General features: G+C 42.0%; 1 protein-coding gene across 1 annotated transcript in view; it reads right to left on the bottom strand.

Annotated features, from left to right (window-relative positions):
• Positions 1–27,186, bottom strand: part of EPHA5 (EPH receptor A5) — a 744,210-nt gene that overhangs the window by 596,928 nt on the left and 120,096 nt on the right. The window contains exon 3 of the mRNA XM_029600878.1: positions 24,697–25,360. Coding sequence (XP_029456738.1) covers positions 24,697–25,360 — 664 coding nt within the window. The remainder of the gene's footprint in view (positions 1–24,696; positions 25,361–27,186) is intronic.

Here is a 27,186-nt window from a genome sequence, read left to right as displayed (position 1 = left end):
TGTGTGTGTGTGAGAGAGACAGAGACTGATCAGGGAGGTGACTGGTGTGTGTGTGTGTGTGTGTTTGTGTGTGTGTGAGACAGAGACTGGTCAGGGAGATGACTGGTGAATGTGTGAGAGACAGAGACTGGTCAGGGAGGTGACTGGTGTGTGTGTGAGAGAGACAGAGACTGGTCAGCGAGGTGACTGGTGTGTGTGAGAGAGAGAGAGAGAGAGAGACAGAGACTGGTCAGGGAGGTGACTGGTGTGTGTGTGAGAGAGACAGACTGGTCAGGGAGGTGACTGGTGTGTTTGTGTGTGTGTGTGTGTGTGTGTGTGTATGAGAGAGACAGAGACTGGTCAGGGAGGTGACTGGTGTGTGTATGAGGAAGATATACTAGTTAGGAAGGTTACTGGTCTGTGTGAGACAGAGACTGGTTGTGACTGGTTGTGGGCCCTAAGGAAGAGGACTGTGAGGACAGAGCTTCAGCAGCCACTGCTGCTTCTGATGAGTGCTATTGGCCTGGAAGGGAAAGGAGTAGGAGAGTTGCTGGAGAGGGTAAGTAAAGGCGGCTTTTTAATTTTATTTTTCTTGATTGATTGCCATTTTAATTATTGGGTATTATGTGATGTGTCTGCTGTTTTGAAATATTTTTTTATATTTGGACAATTTTTAATAATTTGTATGAGTTTTTAATTGTTGGATGTTATTCTGTTCATCAGCTGTTTTGTAACATGTATTAGTATAGTTTTACAGTTATTTCTAAGTGGGTATCTATCTATAGCAGCTTGGCTTGCTCTGTTTTCCTAATAGGAGGTGTATTAGTGTTTAGGGCCTGGTTAAATATTTGTAGTGGTAAATTACTGTCTTTTCATAAGGAGGGGTATTGTGCCTGCCAGTAAAGAGTTTCCTTTGCTTTTACTGAGATGTCTTCAGAACCAGAATATCTTTTTTTGTTTGGTGAGTTGTACGGGTAATGTCCTAGTTCTGCTCTGCACCCATTTTTGGGGGTCAAGGGGGTTCCTGAGGATGCAGAATGTATATTTACATTTTGCCCCATGATGGTCACATATTCAGTGTGTCACGCATGTAAGAACCATCTGTCAGGTGTGTCCCAGCCGAAAAAAGGTTGAGACCCACTGCTCTACAGCACTAGAAAGGAGCAAAGATGAAATTACTGTGTGCTCAATATCCATGCCTTGAGAGTCAAGGATGGAAGGTTCAGGTAGCAGAGTTCTCGATCCTCCTGGGTGCTGAAAGTCAGAGACATCCCCAACCGCATCAGAGGTTGCACTGCTAGATGGAGGATGTAAGGATACCACACCTGACTCGGCCAAGACAGCGCTATGAGAATAATTCTTGCCCTGTCCTGTACAATCTTCTGCACATTTCCGGTGGTGTGTCATATCCCGTTACAGGAAACATTGCCACACATGGAGTTTGCATGTGTATGGATATTCCATGCTACACGTTCTTCTTGCTATTTGGAAGCTTTCTGCTTCTGAAATTGTGGGCAAGCTGAGTGTGTTCTCAGGCAGATACAAGTGTACTTAAAACAGCGGGATGACCCAGTGCCAGTGCCAGTGATGAAAGCTGCCATGCAGAGGGTTTGAGTTTGAGTCCCCCACACCTGGACTTCCGTTCCCCGACCAATTCCAGAGCCAGAATGCCTGCTCTCCAGGCTGGATGAGGCTGCAAATGCTGTGGAGATGGCCTTCACAGCCTCTTGGGAGTGGGAAGTCCCAACCATTGCACAACGGTGTCATGTAGTGGCTGGACATTGGGTCCAGGATTGTCAGGTTCTGGAAGAAGCTTGAGTGCATGCCCTCCCCCCGCCCCCCCCCCCCAGCTAAACAGCGTCACTGCAATGGCTGGGCTAGGGAAGCAAGAGGACGGTATAACCGGGGAAACATTCCCAGTTGTGAACAAAGGCTTGTGGCTCTTTTCCCCCAAAAGAGGCCCGCTCCAGCTGAGCTCGAGGCCAAAGGAGCAAAACAAAATTGCTGCATGAAAAATAAAATACTGCAGCATTATTTATTTTTATTATTTTACATTTTAAAAGATTAATGCAGGATAAACAGTTTTGCCTATCAAAGTCGAAACCATATGTTCAAAAGGTGTGATTCTGAAACGCCACAGGGAAAAAGAGCTGGGTCACATTTAAATTAGCCTTATTGTTTCATAATATCCTACTGGAGCACAAGGTTAATTAGTACCATAGGCAGTATGCATTATTCATCACAGTAATCAAGCTTTTATTCTGTTCGGCCTCTCTCTGTTGCAGATTTCAATTTCAATAACAAATCTTTAAAAAAATCCCATTTAATTCTGCTTAGTCACTATTAAGATAATATTGACTCTATTCTAACCTTTAAATTTTTCTAAAAAAAAGCCTGATAAAATATTTCAATAGAGGATCAAAATAGAGGTAAATTTCAGAGAAAATCATGGTTCTCTTTTCTGGTGAAGGTGCAATATACCAGTTGTTTTCCCCTAAGGACAATGGATCTCTGAATTTGCATTGAGACCTCGTTGACGTTCTTTTAACCCCTTCCAATACACATTCTATTTTCAGTTACTGAGGACCACATCATGTTAGCTGTGATCTTGGCTTTAGGATATCCTCAACAAACTTTCATTCCATTTATTATCATACAGTGGCTCTGATTATGAATTGTTTTCCTCAATCTGTCTATGTTGAAAACCAGTCCCGCTTCTAGTGCTCAAGGTACTAGAGTTTTCCACCACCCCCCTACTAGAAAAACGGTGATGAAGTTTTGTTTTGTGTTTTTTAAGGAAGGTGCGTTATTATATATGTAATATTTGATCCTTATACCAGCATACAGCCCTCAGTCACATATCCCTACCCATTCGCAGTATACAGAATGAGGCACAGATGTGATATTCTTTGAGCATCATCAATGTCTATGTTTTGTGCCATCTCTCTGTTTTCTTCAGATTATGTTGTAAACATTTGCTCTTTTTTAAGAGACAATGATATTGAAACATGGTGGGTGGGATGTGTCCAAGTAAGCAATGAATTATTTTTCTTTTTTGTTACTACAATTTATCTGCATCTGCTTCTATTGGTCTTGGCCATTTTTTTGGAATGCATCCAAGCATGTGATCTGAGCACTGAGCTAAGGACAGTCTGTCCTTGGAATTTTGACTATGATTATGATCCTGTATGTACAATATGGGGGGATAAACATCCCAACATTTGACCCCACTGGGGACAAGCTGATGCAACGACCATTGCTGAAATAGAAGATGTAAACCTCCTAAAAATAATTTTAATAAAGCATTTCAGTGGGTCATTCTAAATGGTCTCATTTATTAGTCGCTTATAAAAATACAAGCTGCATCATTTGTAGGCACAGTTCATAATAAAGTTGAATGCAGCTATTAGCTTTAGCATGTCTGTCCATCTGTCTCAATACGAGTGTCAGGTGCACGATATGTGAAGATGCCAAATATTTGCTACATGGCCAGACCGCAGCTCCCCAACCTGTCTAGATAGCCCTCAGGGGTGTCATGAGCGACTGTCTCTCTCTCTCTCCAGCTCAGGGAATGATCATTAGCATATTGCAAAGATGACAGCAGCAGCCTAGTTTTATGTTAGGAAGCTGTAGAGTTTGTGACATAGTGGGAGCACCACAATCTCCCGAAAGCTGAGCACGCTGTACCTCTGTGGAATTCTGTCACCTTTTGAAGTCTGGAGCCAAGGGACTTACCGAATCCATTCCCTAAGCCTTGATCCTGCAGCTTGATGCAGCACAGCGCTGCCTGGAGTATCACAGGGCTGCTCTAAATATAGACTTTTTATTTCTTTGGAGGTTAAGACTTGACAGGTCTTTGGGTGAGAGTTTTCAGTGTTATTTATTCCTAGTTTTTCTTGACATTTTGTTTCTCCTTCTGAAAATATCTGTGGAGGAAAGGGGAATGAATAAAACAGGCCATTTATTTCCTGGACTAAAATAAAATACAGAAAAAGAAAGTTGTGAAGGGCGTAATTATAAATACAGAGAGCCATGCTCCTTCATGGGGATGACATACGGTCGTTACTTGTGTGGTAAAGCTGGTACAAGGTGATGTTCATTTTAGAACCTTTGCAGGTGTTTTATCAAAAAATGACAGCAGGGGAAAAATGGTAATGCTGCTGAAAATACAATATTCCATACAAATGCTTCCATTATGGTTAGCAAAGATGTGAAGGTGTTCAAAGCAATGGTGTTAAGGTATAATTAGAGAGCTAAAAAAAATCAAGAATAATTTTTTGTGTACACTAACAAGAAAACATACAAGAGGGCAAGGCAGGCATGTACCAGATGTGAAGTTATATAATGTAGAGTAGCTCATCACATGAGATTAATACATGATTGAAATATATATCATGTGTAACCGTACAGAAGGTCTAACTGTACCCTATCTACCAGTCAATATACTCCATAACCAAAGAGCATGTAACATCTCTGGAGCTGAAAAGTAATGACATGATCAGGAACTTATGTGAAAAGACTTGTGACAATGGCAGAAGAAATACTAATAAAAATATATAAGAGACCTTCATTTTCAGTTTTTATTTTTCCCTGGAAATTTATCAGTGTTTATCATAACACTGTTTATCATATCAAACGTGTACACCCTAGAGGAAAGGCGAGTTGGGGAGATATGATAGAGACATTCAAATATCTCAAAGGCTTCCATGCACAGGAGGTGAGCCTCTTTCAATGGAAAAGAAACTCTAGAGCAAGGGGCTCATGGGATGAGGGTGAAAGGGGTAGACTCAGGAGTAATCTTGGGAAATATTTCTTACAGAGAAGGCAGTGGATGCATGGAACACCTCCCAGAGCAGGTGATGGAGACAAAAATAGTATACGAGTTCATAAAAGCATGGGATAAATATAAGGGATATCTGGGGAAATGATAGAATTAGGTACAGATGGGCAGACTAGATGGACTATGTGGACTTCTTCTGCTGTCATGTTTCATGTTTCTATAATGAAACAAACAGGAGAAAAAAAACCAATGGAAAAAAATATAACATTTTTTTTCACCAATTTTTCTCCCCCATTTTTGTTTGTTATAATAAACACTGAGAAACTCCAGGGAAAAATAAAATAAAAACTGATAATGAAAGTCCCTAAAATATGTTTTTGAATATTTGAACTTCCATATAACATTACCATAAAAGTACCTTTAAGAGAAATGCAGAACATATCCCTGCCTATATAAAAATTAGTTGTGTTTATTTGCATCGTGTTTGATTCACTTGAGTGGTCTGTACATGTGTGGACTGCACGTAGCACACAACACTACGTGATGTCCACTCCTGCACCCCTCGCTGCCCGGGGGAAGCAGAGGGCTGGGCCTGCAGCACAGTGCCAGCCAAGTGAGTGGCGTGGCTGGCAGGGAGCCCGGGCCTCGCTGGCTGAGGCACGAGTCGCACCTCCCAGGACTGCAACAACACGGCAGGACAGAACAGACAACAACGCTACCTGTGAGGGCCAGCAGATGGGGAAGTGAGAGATGGGGAGACCGTCTCAATGTGTCATTTTTTGACAGGTCTTTTCAGCTAGTATTACAAAAGTGAAAGGTTTCAAGATGGTGTTATGAGAAGATGATTTACATAACAAGTGCAAAATTAAAACCGGCATATTAAGACACACATTTTTTGAATGTAATAAACTGAGGGAAGTCTGCAGAGTTCAATATCACAACATGTGGAAAAGAACACAAGGAAAAAAAGTCGGTATTACTCAGCAATATTGAAAAGTTGAGTGGAATGAAGAAAAGGATGAAAAGATTTGTCTTTGTGTAAACACTTATTAAAAAATATTATTCTTTCAGAATAGACAGAGGGAAAGAAAATATAGAATTATGGAATAAATGTGATAATGTCAAAATATAGCCAAATTACTTTGTAACATATCAGAAGATAAGATACTGTGACATGTGGAAGGATGAATGAGGCCTGAATGAGTTTGACTATGGAATGAAAAAATGGGGCAGTTAAAGATGGATTTTATTTTAAGTCTCAGCCAGCAATTGTTTTCATTAGAGTAATTAAATAAGTTGTGAAAAAATATTGATGTATACATTTTCTATTGTATTTGAAAGGTGTATTGTAGTGGCACTGACTCCAATCAGATGAATACAAACTTATCTCTTTGGTACTCGTCTCTTGGTCTAGATGGCCTCTATGTTTCCTGCTTTCTTTTCCTGGGGGGAGAGAGTGCACCAAGTTATTCTTGTTTTGTTGTATTGTTACTTCTATTTTCCAGATCTACTGGATTCTGTTTTGAAACCCCATCATTGATTCTCTATTATTATATTGTATTATACTATGTTATACCAGTTGTGGGGGGGGGGGGGGGGTGGGAGGGGGGATGATTGGAAATCTTAACTTTGAAAAATGGATTTTGAGGATGGTTTCTGTATTCTGTTTTATGGTTCACATACATGTACAACATTTGTCTTTGGATATATATTTTGCCTTTTCTGGAATTGTATGTGCTGCTCCTCATTCCAATAAAAATCTTTTAAAAGAAAGAAAAAGAAAGAAAAAAAAAGACTGCGGGGAAAATGCTGATGACTTTCTAAACTGAAGCTGAAGCCTTAGATTAACGTTTCTTAACCTTTCAGGTCAGAGTTCAAAAAGTGAACCCAAAGAGATACCCGTTGGTGACCAGAGAAAGCCCACTGAGAAATCGGAAAGCAAGAATCCCTAGGGGAGCCAGACTGCAATCTGCTGCTGCTTTTATTTATTCATTCAGATTTGTGTTTTCATAGTTCACGAGTATCAAAAAGCAGCTGGAAAATTCTAGTTAAGGCCAGTTGTTAGCAAAGGACACCCACCTCCGTAATTTTCTCTGTTATATTCCCCTTACATTGCTCAAACCTTTTTTATGACTCTGTGCTACTCTTGTGTGACAAATCTTATTGTAAATTCCACCTTTATTTTTTGATTCCTGTGCCAATTAAAGATGATTGCTATGCTCGTATCACTGCACAATAATATAAACATGTAGTAAGCATGTGGACATGCTCCCAGACCTTTGCTTTGCTGAGTTCTGCACCGAGGGGATTCACAGGAAAACCCACATCATTTCTGGCAATGAAGGATCCCAGAGCACAAGAGGAAGAACTGGCATTTTCTAAGCATTGCCAGTAAATCTTATTCCATTGGCAAATGAGCTGCAAGACCGGCCTCGCAGTCCTCGTGTTCTGTGCCAACCAGAAAAGATTATTTTAAACCCACCCAGACCCTTTCCTCTTCACAGCCGTTTGTTTTCACTGCGCGATATCTCAATACTTGTACTTTCTGATCAATCTAAAATAATCACTCAAATGAATTAAATCCCTAGCATTGAGGAATGGGAAAGGGAGAGTTTCAGAAACCTCCCCCAACACCAGCCCCTAACTTTAGCGCAGGTGAATGGGTATTCTAGGGCCCACCCAACCTCCCCAACACCAGCCCCTAACTTTAGCGCAGGTGAATGGGTATTCTAGAGCCCACCCAACCTCCCCAACACCAGCCCCTAATTTTAGCACAGGTGAATGGGTATTCTAGAGCCCACCCAACCTCCCCAACACCAGCCCCTAACTTTAGCGCAGGTGAATGGGTATTCTAGAGCCCACCCAACCTCCCCCAACACCAGCCCCTAACTTTAGCGCAGGTGAATGGGTATTCTAGAGCCCACCCAACCTCCCCCAACACCAGCCCCTAACTTTAGCGCAGGTGAATGGGTATTCTAGGGCCCACCCAACCTCCCCAACACCAGCCCCTAACTTTAGCGCAGGTGAATGGGTATTCTAGAGCCCACCCAACCTCCCCAACACCAGCCCCTAACTTTAGCGCAGGTGAATGGGTATTCTAGAGCCCACCCAACCTCCCCCAACACCAGCCCCTAACTTTAGCGCAGGTGAATGGGTATTCTAGAGCCCACCCATCCTCCCCAACACCAGCCCCTAACTTTAGCACAGGTGAATGGGTATTCTAGAGCCTACCCAACCTCCCCAACACCAGCCCCTAACTTTAGCGCAGGTGAATGGGTATTTTAGAGCCCACCCAACCTCCCCCAACACCAGCCCCTAACTTTAGCGCAGGTGAATGGGTATTCTAGGGCCTACCCAACCTCCCCAACACCAGCCCCTAACTTTAGCGCAGGTGAATGGGTATTCTAGAGCCCACCCAACCTCCTCAACACCAGCCCCTAACTTTAGCGCAGGTGAATGGGTATTCTAGAGCCCACCCAACCTCCCCATCACCAGCCCCTAACTTTAGCGCAGGTGAATGGGTATTCTAGAGCCCACCCAACCTCCCCAACACCAGCCCCTAACTTTAGCACAGGTGAATGGGTATTCTAGAGCCCACCCAACCTCCCCAACACCAGCCCCTAACTTTAGCACAGGTGAATGGGTATTCTAGAGCCCACCCAACCTCCCCCAACACCAGCCCCTAACTTTAGCGCAGGTGAATGGGTATTCTAGAGCCCACCCAACCTCCCCCAACACCAGCCCCTAACTTTAGCGCAGGTGAATGGGTATTCTAGAGCCCACCCAACCTCCCCCAACACCAGCCCCTAACTTTAGCGCAGGTGAATGGGTATTCTAGAGCCCACCCAACCTCCCCAACACCAGCCCCTAACTTTAGCGCAGGTGAATGGGTATTCTAGAGCCCACCCAACCCCCCCAACAGCAGCCCCTAACCTTAGCGCAGGTGAATGGGTATTCTAGAGCCCACCCAACCTCCTCAACACCAGCCCCTAACTTTAGCGCAGGTGAATGGGTATTCTAGAGCCCACCCAACCTCCCCAACACCAGCCCCTAACTTTAGCACAGGTGAATGGGTATTCTAGAGCCCACCCAACCTCCCCAACACCAGCCCCTAACTTTAGCGCAGGTGAATGGGTATTCTAGAGCCCACCCAACCTCCCCAACACCAGCCCCTAACTTTAGCGCAGGTGAATGGGTATTCTAGAGCCCACCCAACCTCCCCAACACCAGCCCCTAACTTTAGTGCAGGTGAATGGGTATTCTAGAATAGAATAGGATCCTATGGAATTTGCCAAACAATAAAATGGTGCCAGTCTCTGCTTAAAAGGTGGCCATTTTGAAAAAACAGAGACCAGGGCAGGAGCAACCGGGCATTGTTCGTGTCCCCAGAAGACTTGAGGACCCATGATTAGGTAAGGGCTGGGTTAGGAGGAGGTCAGAGAGGTCCTGGGGGCTTGGAAGCCTTTGGTTGTGAGCTTGGTGGTTGGAGCGGGGAGCGGGGGGGGGGGGGGGGGGACTCAGACCTAGACAGTCTTGAGCTGTTTTCTTTTGGCAGTGAATATTCAAAATGAAACGAAAGGAAAGCAAACAAAATTGTATTCATTTTCCTTTTCTTCCATTTTGAAAAGAAAACGAAATGCAATTGTGCATCCCTGTTTTTTTCTGCCCTTGGCGAAAACCAGCACAAACAGATTACCCAACGGGTAGATGTGAATCGGTTATTTACTCTTTCGGATAATAGAAAGACTAAGGAGCACTCCATGAAGTTAGCAAGTAGCACATTTAAAACGAATCGGAGAAAGTTCTTTTTTACTCAACGCACAATTAAACTCTGGAATTTGTTGCCAGAGGATGTGGTTAGTGCACTTAGTATAGCTGTGTTTAAAAAAGGATTAGATAAGTTCTTGGAGAAGAAGTCCATTACCTGCTATTAATTAAGTTGACTTAGAAAATAGCCACTGCTTTCACTAACAATGGTAACAAGGAATAGACTTAGTTTTTGGGTACTTGCCAGGTTCTTATGGCCTGGATTGGCCACTGTTGGAAACAGGATGCTGGGCTTGGTGGACCCTTGGTCTGACCCAGTATGGCATGTTCTTATGTTCAATCTTGTCACTCATCATCAGCTCAGCATAGTTTACAGTATTTTTGCAATTGATTATTTTGGATCCTGGCAGCAATTGCATTGAATTCCCCATGTTTTTTTTGGTTTTCAACTTTCCAGTGCTGACGTATGAACAGCCATGATGTGACTGTAATTGTTTATTGAATAATTCATTCTTTCCTTATCTATTTGGCTTAACAGTTTCTTCATGATCATTTAGCTTCCAGCTCAGTTGCTTTCTACTGGGGCTATTGTATAATGAGTATTTATTCACAACCACCTGCTGTTTATTCCCCATTTTTAACCCTCACTCCTGCCTTTCTTACCCTCCCCCATCTAGCTCCCACTATCACAGTGACAGTCCTCAGCCCAAGGACACAGACTGCAGCTCCCTCTTGAATTCGGGATGCATACACACTGAATCTGATCAGCGGGTATTGCTGCTGTGACAGGGCTGAGACTTTTTCTACTGAGAAAGATTGTGAGTGTTACCGCCAAAGAATCTCCAGTACTGACTGGCCTGAGAAGAAGAAGCCAGGCTGAGGCATCAAACCCAAATCTCACCCATGACAACTGTTCAGTATTGCTAGTGAGCCACCAGGCTGGCCCTGACTAACTTTTTAGGAGCCTTAAATCCCTTGGGAATACTCATTAATGAAAGCTCAATAATACTGATTATGTGACTATGTATTTTATGATTTATATAATTTAGTGTTGTAAGCCAACTTGAGCAATCTAGCAAGGTAACATAAATATGAAGACAACAAATAAATGAATTTATAACAGTAACTAATAATAATAATATTAATAATATAGCTGAGTATTTAACAGCTGTCAAGGAATTTTTTTTTTAAGAAGAAACTTGACAAGTCATCTACAACAAAACAGAGAAAAGCAAAACTGAGAGAATGTTGGCAAATGAACAAGATGTCATTTTGACTGACACGTATTTGCTTTCACCATGGAGATCCAGGTGGCATTCTGTGCAGCTGAATACCATTCCCATGCTGTTATATATCACATAAAGGAATGTGTCTAGTAGAATAGAGAAATAATCAAGGGTGGTATGTTTGCAAACTTGCTCTCTGGATTCTCCCAAAATTCTTCTCTCAAATGCGATTCCAGGTTATGATAAAACATATATTTCACACTTCATTTACTGCTATAATGAATCAAAGAATACAGCAATGTTTAGGGACTGAGTTAAGAGGATTTTATTTACTGGCATATATAGGAGAAACTCTTTAGTGAATCTGACCTTGAGGCTTTTAGCTAAGGAGTTGGCTAATTTGTCAAAAGGGCCATTACTGTAGGAACAGATTTAATAGTTTTGCCTAAAGGACATTTCTTTTTCCCTAAAGGGCAAACATACATCCTTCCCTCAAATAAGAACTCTATTAACTTTAATCAACACCTTACAGTGCTGAGAAATGAAGTCACATGCTTTTCTTCCCTATTCTATGCACTGTGTGTCCTGTGGGGCAACACTCCCAGACAGTTGGGAACAATCACTTCGCCTTGCCTGACTCAAAACTCAGCAAAGTTGAAATGTGTTTCCTTGAGTGTACAATGCTTAATATACCACTCTAAAACCCCATTCAAATAAGACAATAGACAGTACAAGGCTATTCCTGATTCTATGCGTTATTAAGGATTTTGTTTTTTGTTCTGATGATGTGTGGCTTCATAATATACGAATATTTGATACTTTTATGGATGATATAATGTGCTTCACAAGAAGCAAGTAATTCAGACCTGCAGGTCATAAATACTTCAAATAAATAGACAGATAAATACATAAATAAATGAGCAAACGAATGGCTGAGTGAATAACTAACTAGATAGATAGATAGATAGATAGATAGATAGATAGATAGATAGCAATTAACGCCTGCCTGGAGCAGGCGTTAATTGCTGAGCGCTCCTTCAACCAGTACAGAAAAGCAGAAAAATCTGCTTTTCTGTACTGCCTCCTACTTAATATCATTGCGATATTAATTAGGAGGAAAAACAAAATTAAATTAAGTTAAAAAATAGAAAAAAAAACAAAACACTGGCAGTCGGGTGCAGGAAACAGACGCTCAAATGACAAGTTTCCTGCACCTCCTGGCTGTGCGGATGTGCGGTGTTTAGGGAAATCGCCATTTAGGATAAACTCAGCGTCGGTTTTCCTAACCAAAGGACCACCGACGCTGATTGGGCTGTCGTTAGCAAGGAGGCGCTAGGGACGTGCAATTGACCCTAGTGCCTCCTTGCTAACATGACCCCCTAATTTAAATATTGCATGGCGCCCCCCCCCCCCCTTGGGGGCATCTGGGGCGTGTTAAGAAAGCGGGCGCTGACTGTCCAACGCCCACTTTCTATGCAAATTTATTGCATCAGCCCCTTTGCTTTGTCAATGCATCCGACTTGAATGCATTTAGGGTTTGATTTTCAAAAGCATTTATGTGCTTAACAATGTGTTTTACACGTATAAATGCACTTTTCCCATATAAGTAGGCTTTTGAAATTTGCTACAATTTATGCCACTGAATTGTTAATAAGTTTTATCTGAGAACGTGCATTTTACACACATAAACAGCTTTGAAAATTGCTATGTCTGTATGTTAACATTTACGTGTCCTACTCCTTTGAAAATTCATCTGTTAATGAGGACATGTTTCCACTAATTAACACATCTTACTCACCTTTCATGGCAAAAAATGTTTGGTTGAGGGACAAAGCATCTACAAATCCAAAACAAGCAAAAACCTGAAATCCAACAATTGGATAAGACTCCACCTCCCCACCCCCAAGTCAATAATTTGTGGCAGCAACTTTGGCAATGAGAGTCTGTTAGGAAAGGTCTCCAACTAATGTTGTACACCTAGATTTGCCAGTATTAGACCATTTCAGTCTCTGCCAAGTTCCTTGGGGCACACAGATGGACAGTCATCTTCTTTTTTTATTTACGATTTATAGAATTTCAACAAACTATCCAAGAAATATATTCTGGAGGTAAACAGCAGTGGAAGAGAACAGGGAAAAAGGGAAGAGGCAATAATCAATTACACTGCACATACAGTCCACAATACAGAGAGAACCAAACTTGCAAATCCAAGGCTCACCTATTTCACAGATTTTAGTTAGGCAGCACTTACATCAATGGATACTACATTAACCATCCCAAGGGGTGGAAGTAACGGGGTCCTCAATCGCCATCTTAGAGCTCAGAAATCCAGTTAACTGCACAGGATCACAGAAAATATATCGAAGACCCTGATATTTAATAACACATTTACATGGGAATTGAGCCTATACTGGGTTCCCTTTTGAAGCACTCTAGATCTCAATATAAAGAACTATTTCTTTTTCTTCTGTATCACTTTAAAAACATCAGGGTAAACCCCTCTCATTTTGAAATTTAGACGCATTTCTCGCCCACTGCAAAGAAATAACCTAAGAGCCCAGTCCTTTTCTGGATCAAGTACAAAATCCACAATTATTGCTACAGGACATATTGCACAATCTCCAGATTTACAAAGAGCTCCAATCAACATTAATGAATCCAAAAATTAGTTGTGGAGCGTGAACAGGATCACTATCTTCTTTTTTCTTAAACTGTGGGCGAAAGTAAGCTCTAGAAATTAGGGGGGGGGTGTTTCATGAGGACACTGGAATTTTTAAAATTCCTAAAAATTATCTTTTAAGCATAAACATAGAAATACAGAAATGATGGCAGAAATGGAGTAAACAATCCATCCAGTCTCCCCAGCAAGCTTATGGTAGTATCTACTGCGCTATACAAGCCACTTTTATAATTATCAGTTTCCCAGACCCTTGTTGGTTGCTGTTTAAGTCCAATTCCCCATTACTTCTTTGCTTAGAGCAATGTTGGAGTTGCATCACAAGTACCAGGATTATTGGTTAAGGGGAATAACCGCTGCATCAGCAAGTTACCCCCACGCTTATTTGTTTTCCCAGAATGTACAATTTAATGTCCTTGTTGGTTGCTGTCTGAATTTAATCCCCCTTTTCCTCTTTCCCCCCTGCCATTGAAGCAGAGAGCAATGATGGAGCTGCATCAGCAGTATGAAGGCTTATTGGTTAAGGGTAGTAACCCCTGCACCAGCAAGTTACCCCATGCACTCTTTTCTTCATTTCTGCCCTCTAGCCTTAAGGGAACCACAGTGTTTATCCCACTGAAATCTTTTACTGTTTTTGTCTTCACCACCTCCTCTGGAAGGGCATTCCAGGCATCCACCACCGTCTCCATGAAGAAATATTTCCTGACATTGGCTCTGAGTCGTCCTCTCTCGAGTTTCATTTCATGACCCCCTAGACCTACTGATTTCTTTCCAGTGGAAAAGATTTGTCATTGATTGTGCATCATTAAAACTTTTCAGGTATCTGAAAGGTTTTAATGATGACAGAGAGGAGCACTCGGGAGGAGGTGTGGCACTTTATGTCCGGGATGGCATAGAGTCCAACAGGATAAACATCCTGCATGAGAGTAAATACAAAATTGAATCTTTATGGGTAGAAATCCCTTGTGTATCGGGGAAGACTATAGTGATAGGGGTATACTACCGTCCACCTGGTCAAGATGGTGAGACGGACAGTGAAATGGTAAGAGAAATTAGGGAAGCTAACCAAATTGGTAGTGCAGTAATAATGGGAGACTTCAATTACCCCAATACTGACTGGGTAAATGTATCATTGGGACACGCTAGAGAGATAAAGTTCCTGGATGGAATAAATGATAGCTTTATGGAGCAATTGGTTCAGGAACCGACGAAAGAAGGAGCAATTTTAGATCTAATTCTCAGTGGAGCACAGGACTTATTTATTTATTTGCTTTTATATACCGACATTCGAACGAGATATCACATCGGTTTACATATAACTCGGTGAATAGGGCAGGGTCTGCCTTATTTTACATTGAAACAATTAACATGGTAACTTGCCTTATTTTACATTGTAACATTTAACATGGTAACTTGTCTAGCAACGAAGGAGATGAGTATAAATTATAACAATTTAAAATATATAGGATAGTAGCAAATCACAGTAACATTTATAATGTCATAATATGAATATGGGTTTACATAGTAATGAGGTAATTTGAGAGTTTAAAACAAAAACATTTTACATTGCAACAAGAATTTATAACAATTTACATTGCGTCGGGGTGACATCGTAATGAGGTGTTTAAACAATTTATAACAGTCTAGATAGTAGCAATGTGGCTTGTGTCAGGTTTGGAGAGGAGTAACTCTGAAAGGAGTGGGTGTTATTGTGTGGGAAGATGGAGGGAGGTGGAGGCGGGGGAGGCAGGAGGCTAGTGGAGGGGTCTTTATGGGGGGGTGAGGGGTGAGTGGCCTTTATGGGGGGGGAGTGGTGGAGAGGGAGGGAAGGGGGTAGAATTGGAGGGCGTGAGCTGAGGGAGGGTGGTGAAGAAGTGAGTGGAGGTGGGGGAGATTATTATGGGTGAATGTTGAAGAAGGGGCGGAGTGAGGATTCATGGGTAGGGAGTTGAGAGTCTGGCAGGAAGGCTTTTCTGAATAACCATGTTTTAAGTTGTTTTTTGAAATCTTGGGCGGAGGGTTCATTCCTGAGGTAGGATGGGAGTGAGTTCCATAGTGTTGGGGCCGCTACTGATACAGCTCGTTTGCGGGTGGAGGTTCGGTGTGCTGTTTTGGAGTTGGGAACCATGAGGAGGCCGGCGTTGGAGGATCTGAGGTTTCTCTGTGTGGTGTATGGGCGTATTGCAGTGTTTAGCCAGTTCATTCTGTTGTTGTTAATTTTTTTATGGATGAGGGTGAGGGTTTTGTATTGGATCCTTTGACTGATGGGTAGCCAGTGAAGTTCTTTTAGTGTGGGTGTGATGTGATTGCATTTTTTCATGTTTGTGATGGTCCTGGCTGCGGCGTTTTGCAGTACCTGAAGAGGTTTGATGTATGTTTTGGGGAGTCCAATAAGTAATGAATTGCAGTAGTCGAGTTTCGAAAAGATGATTGATTGCAGGACTGTATGAAAATCTTGGGCGTGCAGAAGGGGTTTGAGTTTTTTTTAATGTTTGTAGCTTGAAGAATCCATCCTTTATCATGTTGGAGATGTGGTGTTTGAGGTTGAGTTGGCTGTCGAGGGTCACACCTAGGTTTTTTTGTGGCTGGTGTGAGGTTGAGCACTGGGTCCTTTGAGGCGTTGTTGCCGAGAGGTGAGGATGGGTGATCGTCAGGGATGTGGAGGATTTCAGTTTTGGATTGGTTGAGGCAGAGTGGTAGCTGTGTCAGCAGTTGGGTTAAGTTTGAGCTGAGTTTATTCCATCTGTCCAAGGTGTGTTCGATGGATTTGTTTATGGGGATTAATATTTGTATGTCGTCTGTGTATACAAAAAAGGTGAGGTTTGATGCAGAAAGGAATTTGCAGATTGGGAGGAGGTATATGTTGAATAGGGTTGAGGAAAGGGAAGATCCTTGTGGGACACCGTGTGTAAGTGGTACTTGGGTGGATTCTGATGTGTTTATTTTTACATTGTAGGATCTGTTTGTGAGGTATGATTCAAACCATTTGATTGTAGCATCTCGTAATCCAATTTCTTTGAGCCTGGTGAGGAGAGTTCAGTGGTTGATGGTATCGAAGGGGGCAGATATATCGAGGAGAATCAGGAGGAAGGATTGGCCTTGGTCGTGACCTCTTAGGATGGTATCAGTGAGAGTGAGAAGGAGGTTTTCAGTGCTGAGAAATTTTCTGAAGCCGTGTTGTGTTGGATGAAGGATGTTATTTGAGTCGAGGTGATCTGTAACTTGGTGAGAGAGGTAACGGTGGTGGGGCCCGCTTGGCAATAGTGATCATAATATGATCAAATTTGATTTAATGACTGGAAGAGGAACAGTGTGCAAATCCAAGGCTCTTATGCTAAACTTTCAAAAGGAAAACTTTGATAAAATGAGAAAAATTGTTAGAAAAAAACTGAAAGGAGCAGCTACAAAAGTAAAAAATGTCCAAGAGGCGTGGTCATTGTTAAAAAAATACCATTCTAGAAGCACAGTCTAGATGTATTCCACACATTAAGAAAGGTGGAAAGAAGGCAAAACGATTACCGGCATGGTTAAAAGGGGAGGTGAAAGAAGCTATTTTAGCCAAAAGATCTTCATTCAAAAATTGGAAGAAGGAACCAACAGAAGAAAATAGGATAATGTATAAACGTTGGCAAGTTTAATGTAAGACATTGATAAGACAGGCTAAGAGAGAATTTGAAAAGAAGTTGGCTGTAGAGGCAAAAACTCACAGTAAAAACTTTTTTAAATATATCCGAAGCACAAAGCCTGTGAGGGAGTCAGTTGGACCGTTAGATGATCGAGGGGTTAAAGGGGCACTTAGAGAAGATAAGGCCATCGCGGAAAGATTAAATAATTTCTTTGCTTCGGTGTTTAATGAAGAGGATGTTGGGGAGGTACCCGTAATGGAGAAGGTTTTCATGGGTAATGATTCAGATGGACTGAATCAAATCACAGTGAACCTAGAAGATGTGGTAGGCCTGATTGACAAACTGAAGAGTAGTAAATCACCTGGACCGGATGGTATACACCCCAGAGTTCTGAAGGAACTAAAAAATGAACTTTCAGACCTATTAGTAAAAATTTGTAACCTATCATTAAAATCATCCATTGTACCTGAAGACTGGAGGATAGCAAATGTATCCTCAATATTTAAAAAGGGCTCCAGGGGCGATCCGGGAAACTACAGACCGGTTAGCCTGACTTCAGTGCCAGGGAAAATAGTGGAAAGTGTTCTAAACATCAAAATCACAGAACATATAGAAATACATGGTTTAATGGAACAAAGTCAGCATGGCTTTACCCAAGGCAAGTCTTGCCTCACAAATCTGCTTCACTTTTTTGAAGGAGTTAATAAACATGTGGATAAAGGTGAACCGGTAGATGTAGTATACTTGGATTTTCAGAAGGCGTTTGACAAAGTTCCTCATGAGAGGCTTCTAGGAAAAGTAAAAAGTCATGGGATAGGTGGTGATGTCCTTTCGTGGATTGCAAACTGGCTAAAAGATAGGAAACAGAGAGTAGGATTAAATGGACAATTTTCTCAGTGGAAGGGAGTGGACAGTGGAGTGCCTCAAGGATCTGTATTGGGACCCTTACTTTTCAATATATTTATAAATGATCTGGAAAGAAATACGACGAGTGAGATAATCAAATTTGCAGATGACACAAAATTGTTCAGAGTAGTTAAATCACAAGCAGATTGTGATAAATTGCAGGAAGTCCTTGTGAGACTGGAAAATTGGGCATCCAAATGGCAGATGAAATTTAATGTGGATAAGTGCAAGGTGATGCATATAGGGAAAAATAACCCATGCTATAATTACACAATGTTGGGTTCCATATTAGGTGCTACAACCCAAGAAAGAGATATAGGCGTCATAGTGGATAACACATTGAAATCGTCGGTTCAGTGTGCTGCGGCAGTCAAAAAAGCAAACAGAATGTTGGGAATTATTAGAAAGGGAATGGTGAATAAAACGGAAAATGTCATAATGCCTCTGTATCGCTCCATGGTGAGACCGCACCTTGAATACTGTGTACAATTCTGGTCACTGCATCTCAAAAAAGATATAATTGTGATGAAGAAGGTACAGAGAAGGGCTACCAAAATGATAAGGGGAATGGAACAGCTCCCCTATGAGGAAAGGCTAAAGAGGTTAGGACTTTTCAGCTTGGAGAAGAGACAGCTGAGGGGGGGATGAAAGAGATGTTTAAAATTATGTTAGGTCTAGAACAGGTAGATGTGAATCGGTTATTTACTCTTTCGGATAATAGAAAGACTAGGGGGCACTCTATGAAGTTAGCATGGGGCACATTTAAAACTAATCGGAGAAAGTTCTTTTTTACTCAACGCACAATTAAACTCTGGAATTTGTTGCCAGAGGATGTGGTTAGTGCAGTTAGTATAGCTGTGTTTAAAAAAGGATTGGATAAGTTCTTGGAGGAGAAGTCCATTACCTGCTATTAGGTTCACTTAGAGAATAGCCACTTCCATTAGCAGTGGTAACATGGAATGGACTTAGCTTTTGGGTACTTGCCAGGTTCTTACGGCCTGGATTGGCCACTGTTGGAGGCAGGTTGCTGGGCTTGATGGACCCTTGGTCTGACCCAGTATGGCATTTTCTTATGCTCTTATCTTCTTATGAAGATTTGTATCATATCTCCCCTACATCTCCTCTCCTCCAGGGTATACATATTTAGGTCCTTCAACCTCTCCTCATAAGTTATTTGATGGAGACCTCTCACCATTTTGTCACCCTTCTCTGGACTACCTCCATCCTGTCTCTGTCACTTTTGAGATATGATCTCCAGAACGGAACACAGTACTCCAGGTGAAGCCTCACCAAGAACCTGTACAAGGGTATTATCACCTCCTTTTTCTTATTTTTTTCTCAATGCAGCCCAGTATTCTTCTGGCTTTTGCTTTCACCTTATCTTCAGGTTGATAGACACTATCACCCCCAGGTCCCTTTCTAGCTCCGTGCATAAAAGGCCTTTACCCCCATCACATTCAGCTCTTTTGGATTAACACATCCCTGATGCATGACTCTGCACTTCTTGGCATTGAATCCCAGTTGCTTTATCTTAGAGGACCGTTCCAACATTCCTTAAATCATATCTTATTCTCTATACTTCTTCCGGAGTGTCTACTCTGTTGCAGATCTTAATATCATCCACAAATAGACCATCTCTGCCTTCTATCACTTCCGCAATGTTGCTCACAAAGATATTGAATCGGACCGGTCCCAACACAGATCCCTGTGACACTCCACTTAAAACTGTTCTCTCTTCAGAGTAGGTTCCATTCACCATCACATGCTGTCTTCTATCTGTCAACCAGTTTATAATCCTTGCCACCACCTTAGCGCTCACTCCCAAGCTTCTCATTTTATTCACAAGCCTCCTATGTGGGACAGTATCAAAAGCTTTGCTAAAATCCAAGTAGATCACATCAAGCACTCTTCCTTGATCCAATTCTTTAGTCACCCAATCAAAAAAATCAATCAGATTTGTCTGATAGGACCTTCTCCTGGTGAATCTGTGCTGCCTTGGGTCCAGCAATCCACCTGACTGTAGATAGTTTACTATCCCTTCCTTCAGCAGAGCCTCCATTAATTTTCCTACCATTGAGGTGAGGCTAACTGGCCTGTAGTTTCCAGACTACTCTCTGCTCCCATTCTTGTGAATCGGGACCACCACCACTCTTCTTCAATCACTCAGCACCACGCCTGTTTCCAGGGATCCATTGAACAGGTTATGCAACAGACCTGCCAGCACATCTCTGAGCTCCCTCAGTATCCTGGGATGAACCTCATCAGGCCCCTGGCATAACCACATCGGGGTCGATATTCAGTCACTGAGCGGCTCTGTAATTTAGCCGGATACACTTAAATAGGAGAGCCTATTTAAATGTGGCTTTGTATTCAAGTTGTTGGAAACATACATTATAACTATCTCTCCAGACGCAGCCTTCTAGCGAAACACGGGGGTCTGTGTCAGGGGACCCGGTTGAAAACTTGTTTTCGTCTATGACGGATGAGCAATGGAGTTGCCGTATTAAGTGAACCTCAGAATTAAAATCTGAAATATATTTCATTATAAATTTATCTATGTTTGGACTGTATTTATTTTTTGCATCTCCTTTGATGTGTGGATGATTATTTGGAGTGCAATTTTTCCTCTCCATTTTCTGTTTTTTCAAGGTTGCCATTGGCCTTTTGGTCCCAGAGGCCAGGACCCTCCAAGCTAAAAATCCATTCTCATGATTCAACTAAGTAAATGCGCGTAAGGAAGGAGTTATTTTGAAGATATTATGTCATTTTGAGCATTCTTTTATAAAGAAAAAGCAACCTTTAAATTTGAATAAATTAAGACCCATCTCACAAGTTCCTAGCAAATCCCATGGCTGTGGAGATACACTGCACTGTTTTCTACCTCCTGCATGGTCTCATATTGTATGAACAGTCTGCAGGACAAGTGTTGCAGTGGAAACAAGATAGCAGCAGTTGAGTGGTAAGTCCCTCATATAAGGCATAGAGTGGAAACTATGAGGGGTGGTCGTGAGACAGCCTCTTAATACCAAGGCTTACATACTGCACTCTAGTATTTCTATCTCTGCTCTATGGCTCTCTGAGATGTCCGCTAGCATGAATGAAGCAGACATGATGGAAGGGGGAAGGAAACGCTTTATAGATGGGATACACAGTAGTGTTTTCAGTCACTTGAATGGTCATTAATTTCATGGATGGGCATAATTTATTAAAAGACCACAGCGGACATTTAGATGCTTCAGCAGGAACAACTGTCTGGGTATCTATGGGTTCTCTTAAGTCTACAATTATTTTATTTTGAATCAATCCACAGCATTTTTCTTACAGCTCTGAAGCCCTCACAAACTATCATTGTGCCATTGCTGTTCCAGCAGCTAGAGAGAGCTCATAGAGAGATAATGGTTGAATGACAGTTCCTGCCTGCATAAAGCCTAAAAGAATTACTCCTTGCATCAGTGAGGTAGATCTGCCAAAGCTGACAAAGGTAACATCTGATGTCAATCCTTCCCTTGTAGATTCTCCTGGCTGGGTGTCCTCTACAGGTATGGGTTTTTTCATTTATGGTATGCATGGCTCAGTTGCCAAGATAAAGTCATTGCTCATCTGCTTCAATTCCTGTCCCAGGCGCAGCTGTGGAGGGGGTCTGGGACCTGTGTGTCTGGGAGTTTGGTCTGCTCTACCAAACTTGTTTGACTCAGAAAAGATATGGGTCCAGATACAAATCAGCATGAGATCAATAGTCAGAAGGGGAGGGGGTGTGCTGGCAAAAGTTGATGGGCAAAGGAAAGGGTGTTGGAGATGGCAGGGTAAGGCAAGAGTTGCTCATTCCAAGTTCCTTCATCACCAGCCAATCAATTGCTTGCTGATCAGCATCACACAGTTGATCATACCAGCTGGAAAACATAGACTTGGCTGGCAGGCAGGACAGACCTAGAGAGGACTGGACGGAATGGGGGGGGGGCCACTACGCACAGGGCTAGGCACATTCACCTTGCTCACCATCCATTAAGGCTGCCCCCAGCAAGGTGGAGAGATTCACTGCCATTTAAAGTTAGCAACTGGCTCCAAATTTTCAAGACAAACGTGAATCTTTTCTGATTTTACCCCACAGCATGCGTGGACTTGTAAACTTGATTTACTTAAGAATATTAAGTAAATCAAGTCCATGCATGCAAAGCAGTAAAAGCAATAGTGGATCAACCAGGCCTGAAAAGCTGGAGTCACTTAATGACCCTCTGGCTATTTCAGAATGTTATTTCAGTGAACACAGGCAGATAAGATGAAGAACAAAAGCAAAATGCATTTCAGTGGAAGAAATGTACCATGCCAAGCAGGGCCAGTTTTAGGGCTAAGCAACTGATATGGCCTCAAAGGGTGGCACTGTGAAAGGGGCACCACTGCGGTTTCAAAGGCAGCTGCACAGGGCACCATTCCCTGCCCCCCCCATCCACACAAGGTGCCACTGAGACAGAGTGGCACTGATGCCAAGATTCCTGAAATGTAGCCCTGAACAAACACAGAGAAGATAGGCATCAGTTACCAACAAAGGCAAGTAAGAAGGAGCAGCTACAGTGAGGAGGAGCTGATTTACCTGAGCTACAAAAAAGAAGTGCTTTGCTGCAAAAAGTCAACTCAAGTAGGCCAAAAAGGAAGACACATTAGTCGCACAGGTCGAAGAAGGTTCTTTGCTGTACGGGCCAGAAGGAGAACCACTCCTGCAAGGATCTAGCTTATGTGGGCCGGAGGAAGGCAACACCCAATGAAAATTTACCTTCCCACAGACAGCTGCCAGAACAGTTGAGAGCAAAAAGGGGATGAGGGGAGGCAAGTGGAAGGGGACCTAGTGGGAGGAGGGAAAGATAAAGCAAGAGAAGTGGAAAAAAAAAAAAAGGAAAAATGGAGTGAGGATGGGGGAGAGGGAAGAGCAGAGGAAAAGCAAGAGTGGGAAACAAGGAGAAGGTAAAGAGGAGAGTGAATAAAGGGAGAGAAAGGGAGGGAATGGGGGAAAGAGAAGGGGCAGGAGAGGGAGAAAAGGAGAAGAAAACGTAAAGGAGGAGGAGGAGAGAAGTTTAGGAAAAAATTGTCAACAAGAGCTGGAGGCTACATTCTGAGGCCGCAAGAACCATTGTAAGAGCGCCTGTACTATGCATATAGCTACCAATACTGACTGCTCAAAAAGAGCCATTAGTAAATATGTAAGTGGAAAAGGGCAAGTTAAAAGCACAGTGGGATAAAATGAGAGCATTTTCAAATTATGGGGGCACATGCATGATCAAGTTTCAATTAAAAGAAATTCAAAAAAAAAGCCCAAGCAAGTATAAATTACATGGAAATGACCTTTTTGTCTCTGAGCTATCTCCAAACAGTTATTTTTTTTCTACTAGGCTGCCTTTTATGCATCTTAAATTGAAGTGTTCATTTAAAAGCACTTCAGTGCTAACAATTACATTAAAGTAACAACAAACCACGGTCCAACAGCTCATAAAGTATTTCAGTGACTTATTTAGAAGTCTGTGTCTTGAAAGACCTTAGCACAATATCTGTACAGTATATGCGGAATCTCTGCACGGTGCCTTTAAAGCATCAAGAAGAGACGGTGCACACTAAAAGACCATTTTGTGGATGCATGCTTTGCATGCATATAATTGTTGTGTTAATAAAGTTAAATGTAAGCTTTATAAAATATATGCAAATGGAAATTTTGGCATTTATAACACCAAGAGAATAAATAGATTTAGTAGTTCTTTTTCCATTTCACAGGCTTTCACAAATGCATTTCAAAGGTCTTTGCCTCTTGTTGTTTTCCAGCTTATGCAGAAACAGTCCTGCAATGGTCCATAAAGTGCTTAAGTGGGTATTCATTAAAGGAAGTCAGAAAGCCAAGACCTCAAGGTCTGCAAAATTCTGAAGCTGTGACATTCAACCAGCGAGAGTTTAAGATGTCCATGCCATCTTGAGGGATATTTTTTCTCTGTCCTATGGAAATCTACTCCTATTTGCACACCAATGCTTTAGCAATCCTGTCCCCTCACTAACTAAAGGGGATGCCAGCTACTGTAGAGCGAGGAATTAATGTCACTGTAAAGGTTAACAGCCATCTTGTTTTCTTAAAGTACACAAAGTCATCCTTATCTCAGATTTATCAATCTGACTTGTACTTAAAACTCTCTTGTCTTGACCAACAGTTCAATATATTTTTCTTTCTAAAACACCCTTTTGGTTACTTTTAAAGTGTTTTCAAACCTCGACTGAGGCATCTGCTACTTTAAGCAAGCCAAATAATAGTTAACAGGGACTGATTCTCCTCCACAGCATCCCCCACCACCTCCATCCCCATCTCACATTACCAAATAGTAAGAAGTATCACTTTACCATTTTTCACTGTCCACTATGCTAAGATTATCAATGTGCAGGAAAGAACTCAGAAGTAATAGATACCAGCTCAGAAAAAGGAAAAGGCAGCTCAAATTAATCAACAGGATGGCTTCTACACTTTCAGGACTTTGTTAGTCGGTAGGGATTCCCTTTCTTATTGATATTTGCTAAGTTTCATTTCATAGTACATATTTTTGCTTCTGGCTATTTGGTAGTAATATTTCTAAAAATATCACAAAGTCTCATCAGATAGCATAACCTAATTTAAATGTAAATGCGGTTTGAAAGAGAGCCTTCAAAAAACTGAAATGAACTTCACCGGGTTATATGTTATAAAATACATTAAAAAGATTGAATTCCTACCTTGACACGTGTTATTCTTCTCTTCATAACCCTCCTTGCACATGCATTTGCCAATGGGTACCAGCCATTCCCCTTCAGCACTGCAGTGCATTTTGGGAGGCTCATCAGTCAACGAGTGGTTTACACATGACCCAGACACTTCCAGCAACTGTGAAGAATCGGCTCCAGTGATGGTGTCGGGGAAGATGACCAGGTTCCTTACAACAGAGGGGCACTTCTTGTAGTACACACGCACTGACACCAATGCGATGCAGGCGCCAACATCCTGGAAGGCAAGATAAAACCCTTTTCTGGTCAGAGGCCCCACATCTCGCACCTCGGTATTCAGTTTCATAACCCGATCTCCGAGGTCCAATTCTGTAAAACTCTCGTCCGCAGCAATAGTATCGATCTTAGTGTACTGGTTTTCCCTGATATTCCTCCCATCTTCCTCATTTGATTCAAAGTAATACATGTTGAACGTTTCCTTGCAAGTCCCAAGTCCCCCAGGAAGGCTGTTGCAATCCCGAAGAGTAAATTTGAGTTCTATGAAGATTCTGGAGGCCCCTTCATTGGAGATCCAGCTGGTCACAAGCCAGTTGTTTTGATTCTGTTCCATCACTTTGCACACTTGATAAGTGTGTATTGGAGCATAGTTTTCATCAACCTCACCAATTTCTTCCCACTGTGTAGTTAAAGAAAGGCATACAGTATTATTTACATAGAAAAGAACACATCAAGAAAGAAATTCTTTTGAAAAAAAAATAATTTTCATATTGAACATGACTTAGCTATGTGAGGAACAATAAATATATGCAGAGACACCCGCTTACTTTAACTACAGCATTAGATGTTCTATTTATCCTAACTAACTTTCTTTCAATTGCAGTACTCTGGTTAAATTTTAATTGATATGCAAGTTAAAAAACTAGGCTTAGATTCATACCTTTCATGTTCCTCAGCCATTGAGTTTTAATGATTAAAAGGATGATGCCAATGACACAGGAGGTAAATAGGGTAAGAGAAATGGATATACTATATAAGAAAGTGCTGTAATTCAGGTCTATAAAGTTGTGCTAAGAAGTGAAACTCTTTCTGAAGGAGTTAACTTCACAGAGAAGGTAAGCTTCTAAATATGCTGACTTTAATATCATGATTTATTATATATTTATTTATTTATTTTTAATTTTTATATACTGACATTCTTACATCAAATACAAATCATACCGGTTTACATAAAACAGAAAAAGCATGATGAATTGTTTTTTCTGTAATAATTTTCTCCAGTTATTTATCCAGACGTCCATATACAAAAGCATTTAGCTGGCTAACTCAGAAGTTAGATACATATTTGGGCACTTATCCAGCTAAATTCTAGCTGGCTAATAGGATAACCGAATAGAATTTAGCTGGCTAAGAGGGTCATTCATCAAATCGTGTTAGGGTATTATCGCATGCGTTAGGGCCCTAACACACGCGATAACGTCATAACGCATGCGATCAATGGGGACTCCTTTCACGTCCGTTTCTAACAGACTTCTATCTGTTCATTTTCAGATCCTCGCTCACATCCTGATGATGTTTGTTGTTACGCTGTTAAACCAGAGATGATGCATTTAACCATGCAATTCCTGCAAGGGAAAGACGGTGTGGAAAGCCTTCCAGTTAGTGGTAACAGATTTTCTTGGAAACAAGTCAGACAACTGCAGTTGGTGGAAAACCTCCTCAACCTCCTGCAACATGTCACTAAAGATACTTTTTTTTGCACCCTCATCTACATTTTCTTCGACCAAACTATGAAGTAGTGAGCGATGAGCCTGGCAAGTGATTTCACTACACATTGCAGCAATGGAAAAATGGTATCAGGGCAAATGGAGCCCATCAATGCTTACAGACTATTGCTGGACAATGACAAAAGATGTTCCATTTAATGAATACAAGAGACAAGCCAAGAAGAGCCGAGCAGACACTGAATAAGGACTAAACTATGTATATATACAGTGTGGGATAGATTTTAAAAACCCTGTGCGCGTAAATCTGGCATAGGCCGCTGGCGCGCACAAAGCCCCGGGACGTGTGTAAGACCTGGGGCTTGCTAAAATGGGCGGTCCGAGGGGCGTGTCTGTGGTCCAGGGCGGTCTGGGGGCGTGGCCGAGTGCCCCGACACAGCGGCCTGTGTCAGGGCCTGGCCAGCCGGCGCGCACAAGTTACGCTTGCCAGCGGCAGGCGTAACTTCATCGAACAAGGTGGGGGGGGGGGATTTAGGTAGGGCCGGGGGGTGGGTTAGATAGGGGAAGGGAGGGAAAGGTGGGGGGGACAAAAAACAAAGTTCCCTCCGAGGCCGCTCCGATTTTGGCTCGGCGTGCGCAGGCTGCCGATTTTGGTTCACGCCGGTTGCGCGAACAAAAATACGCGTGCGTGTATTTTTTTAAAATCTGCCCCTATATATATATTATTTGTATAATCCTGTTGCTGATTTCATTTTTAAGATGTTATATAAACAGGACAGGT

Source organism: Rhinatrema bivittatum, chromosome 1 (genome assembly GCF_901001135.1).
Source record: "Rhinatrema bivittatum chromosome 1, aRhiBiv1.1, whole genome shotgun sequence".
NCBI lineage: Eukaryota > Metazoa > Chordata > Amphibia > Gymnophiona > Rhinatrematidae > Rhinatrema > Rhinatrema bivittatum.
This window is presented reverse-complemented; position numbering and strand designations above follow the sequence as displayed.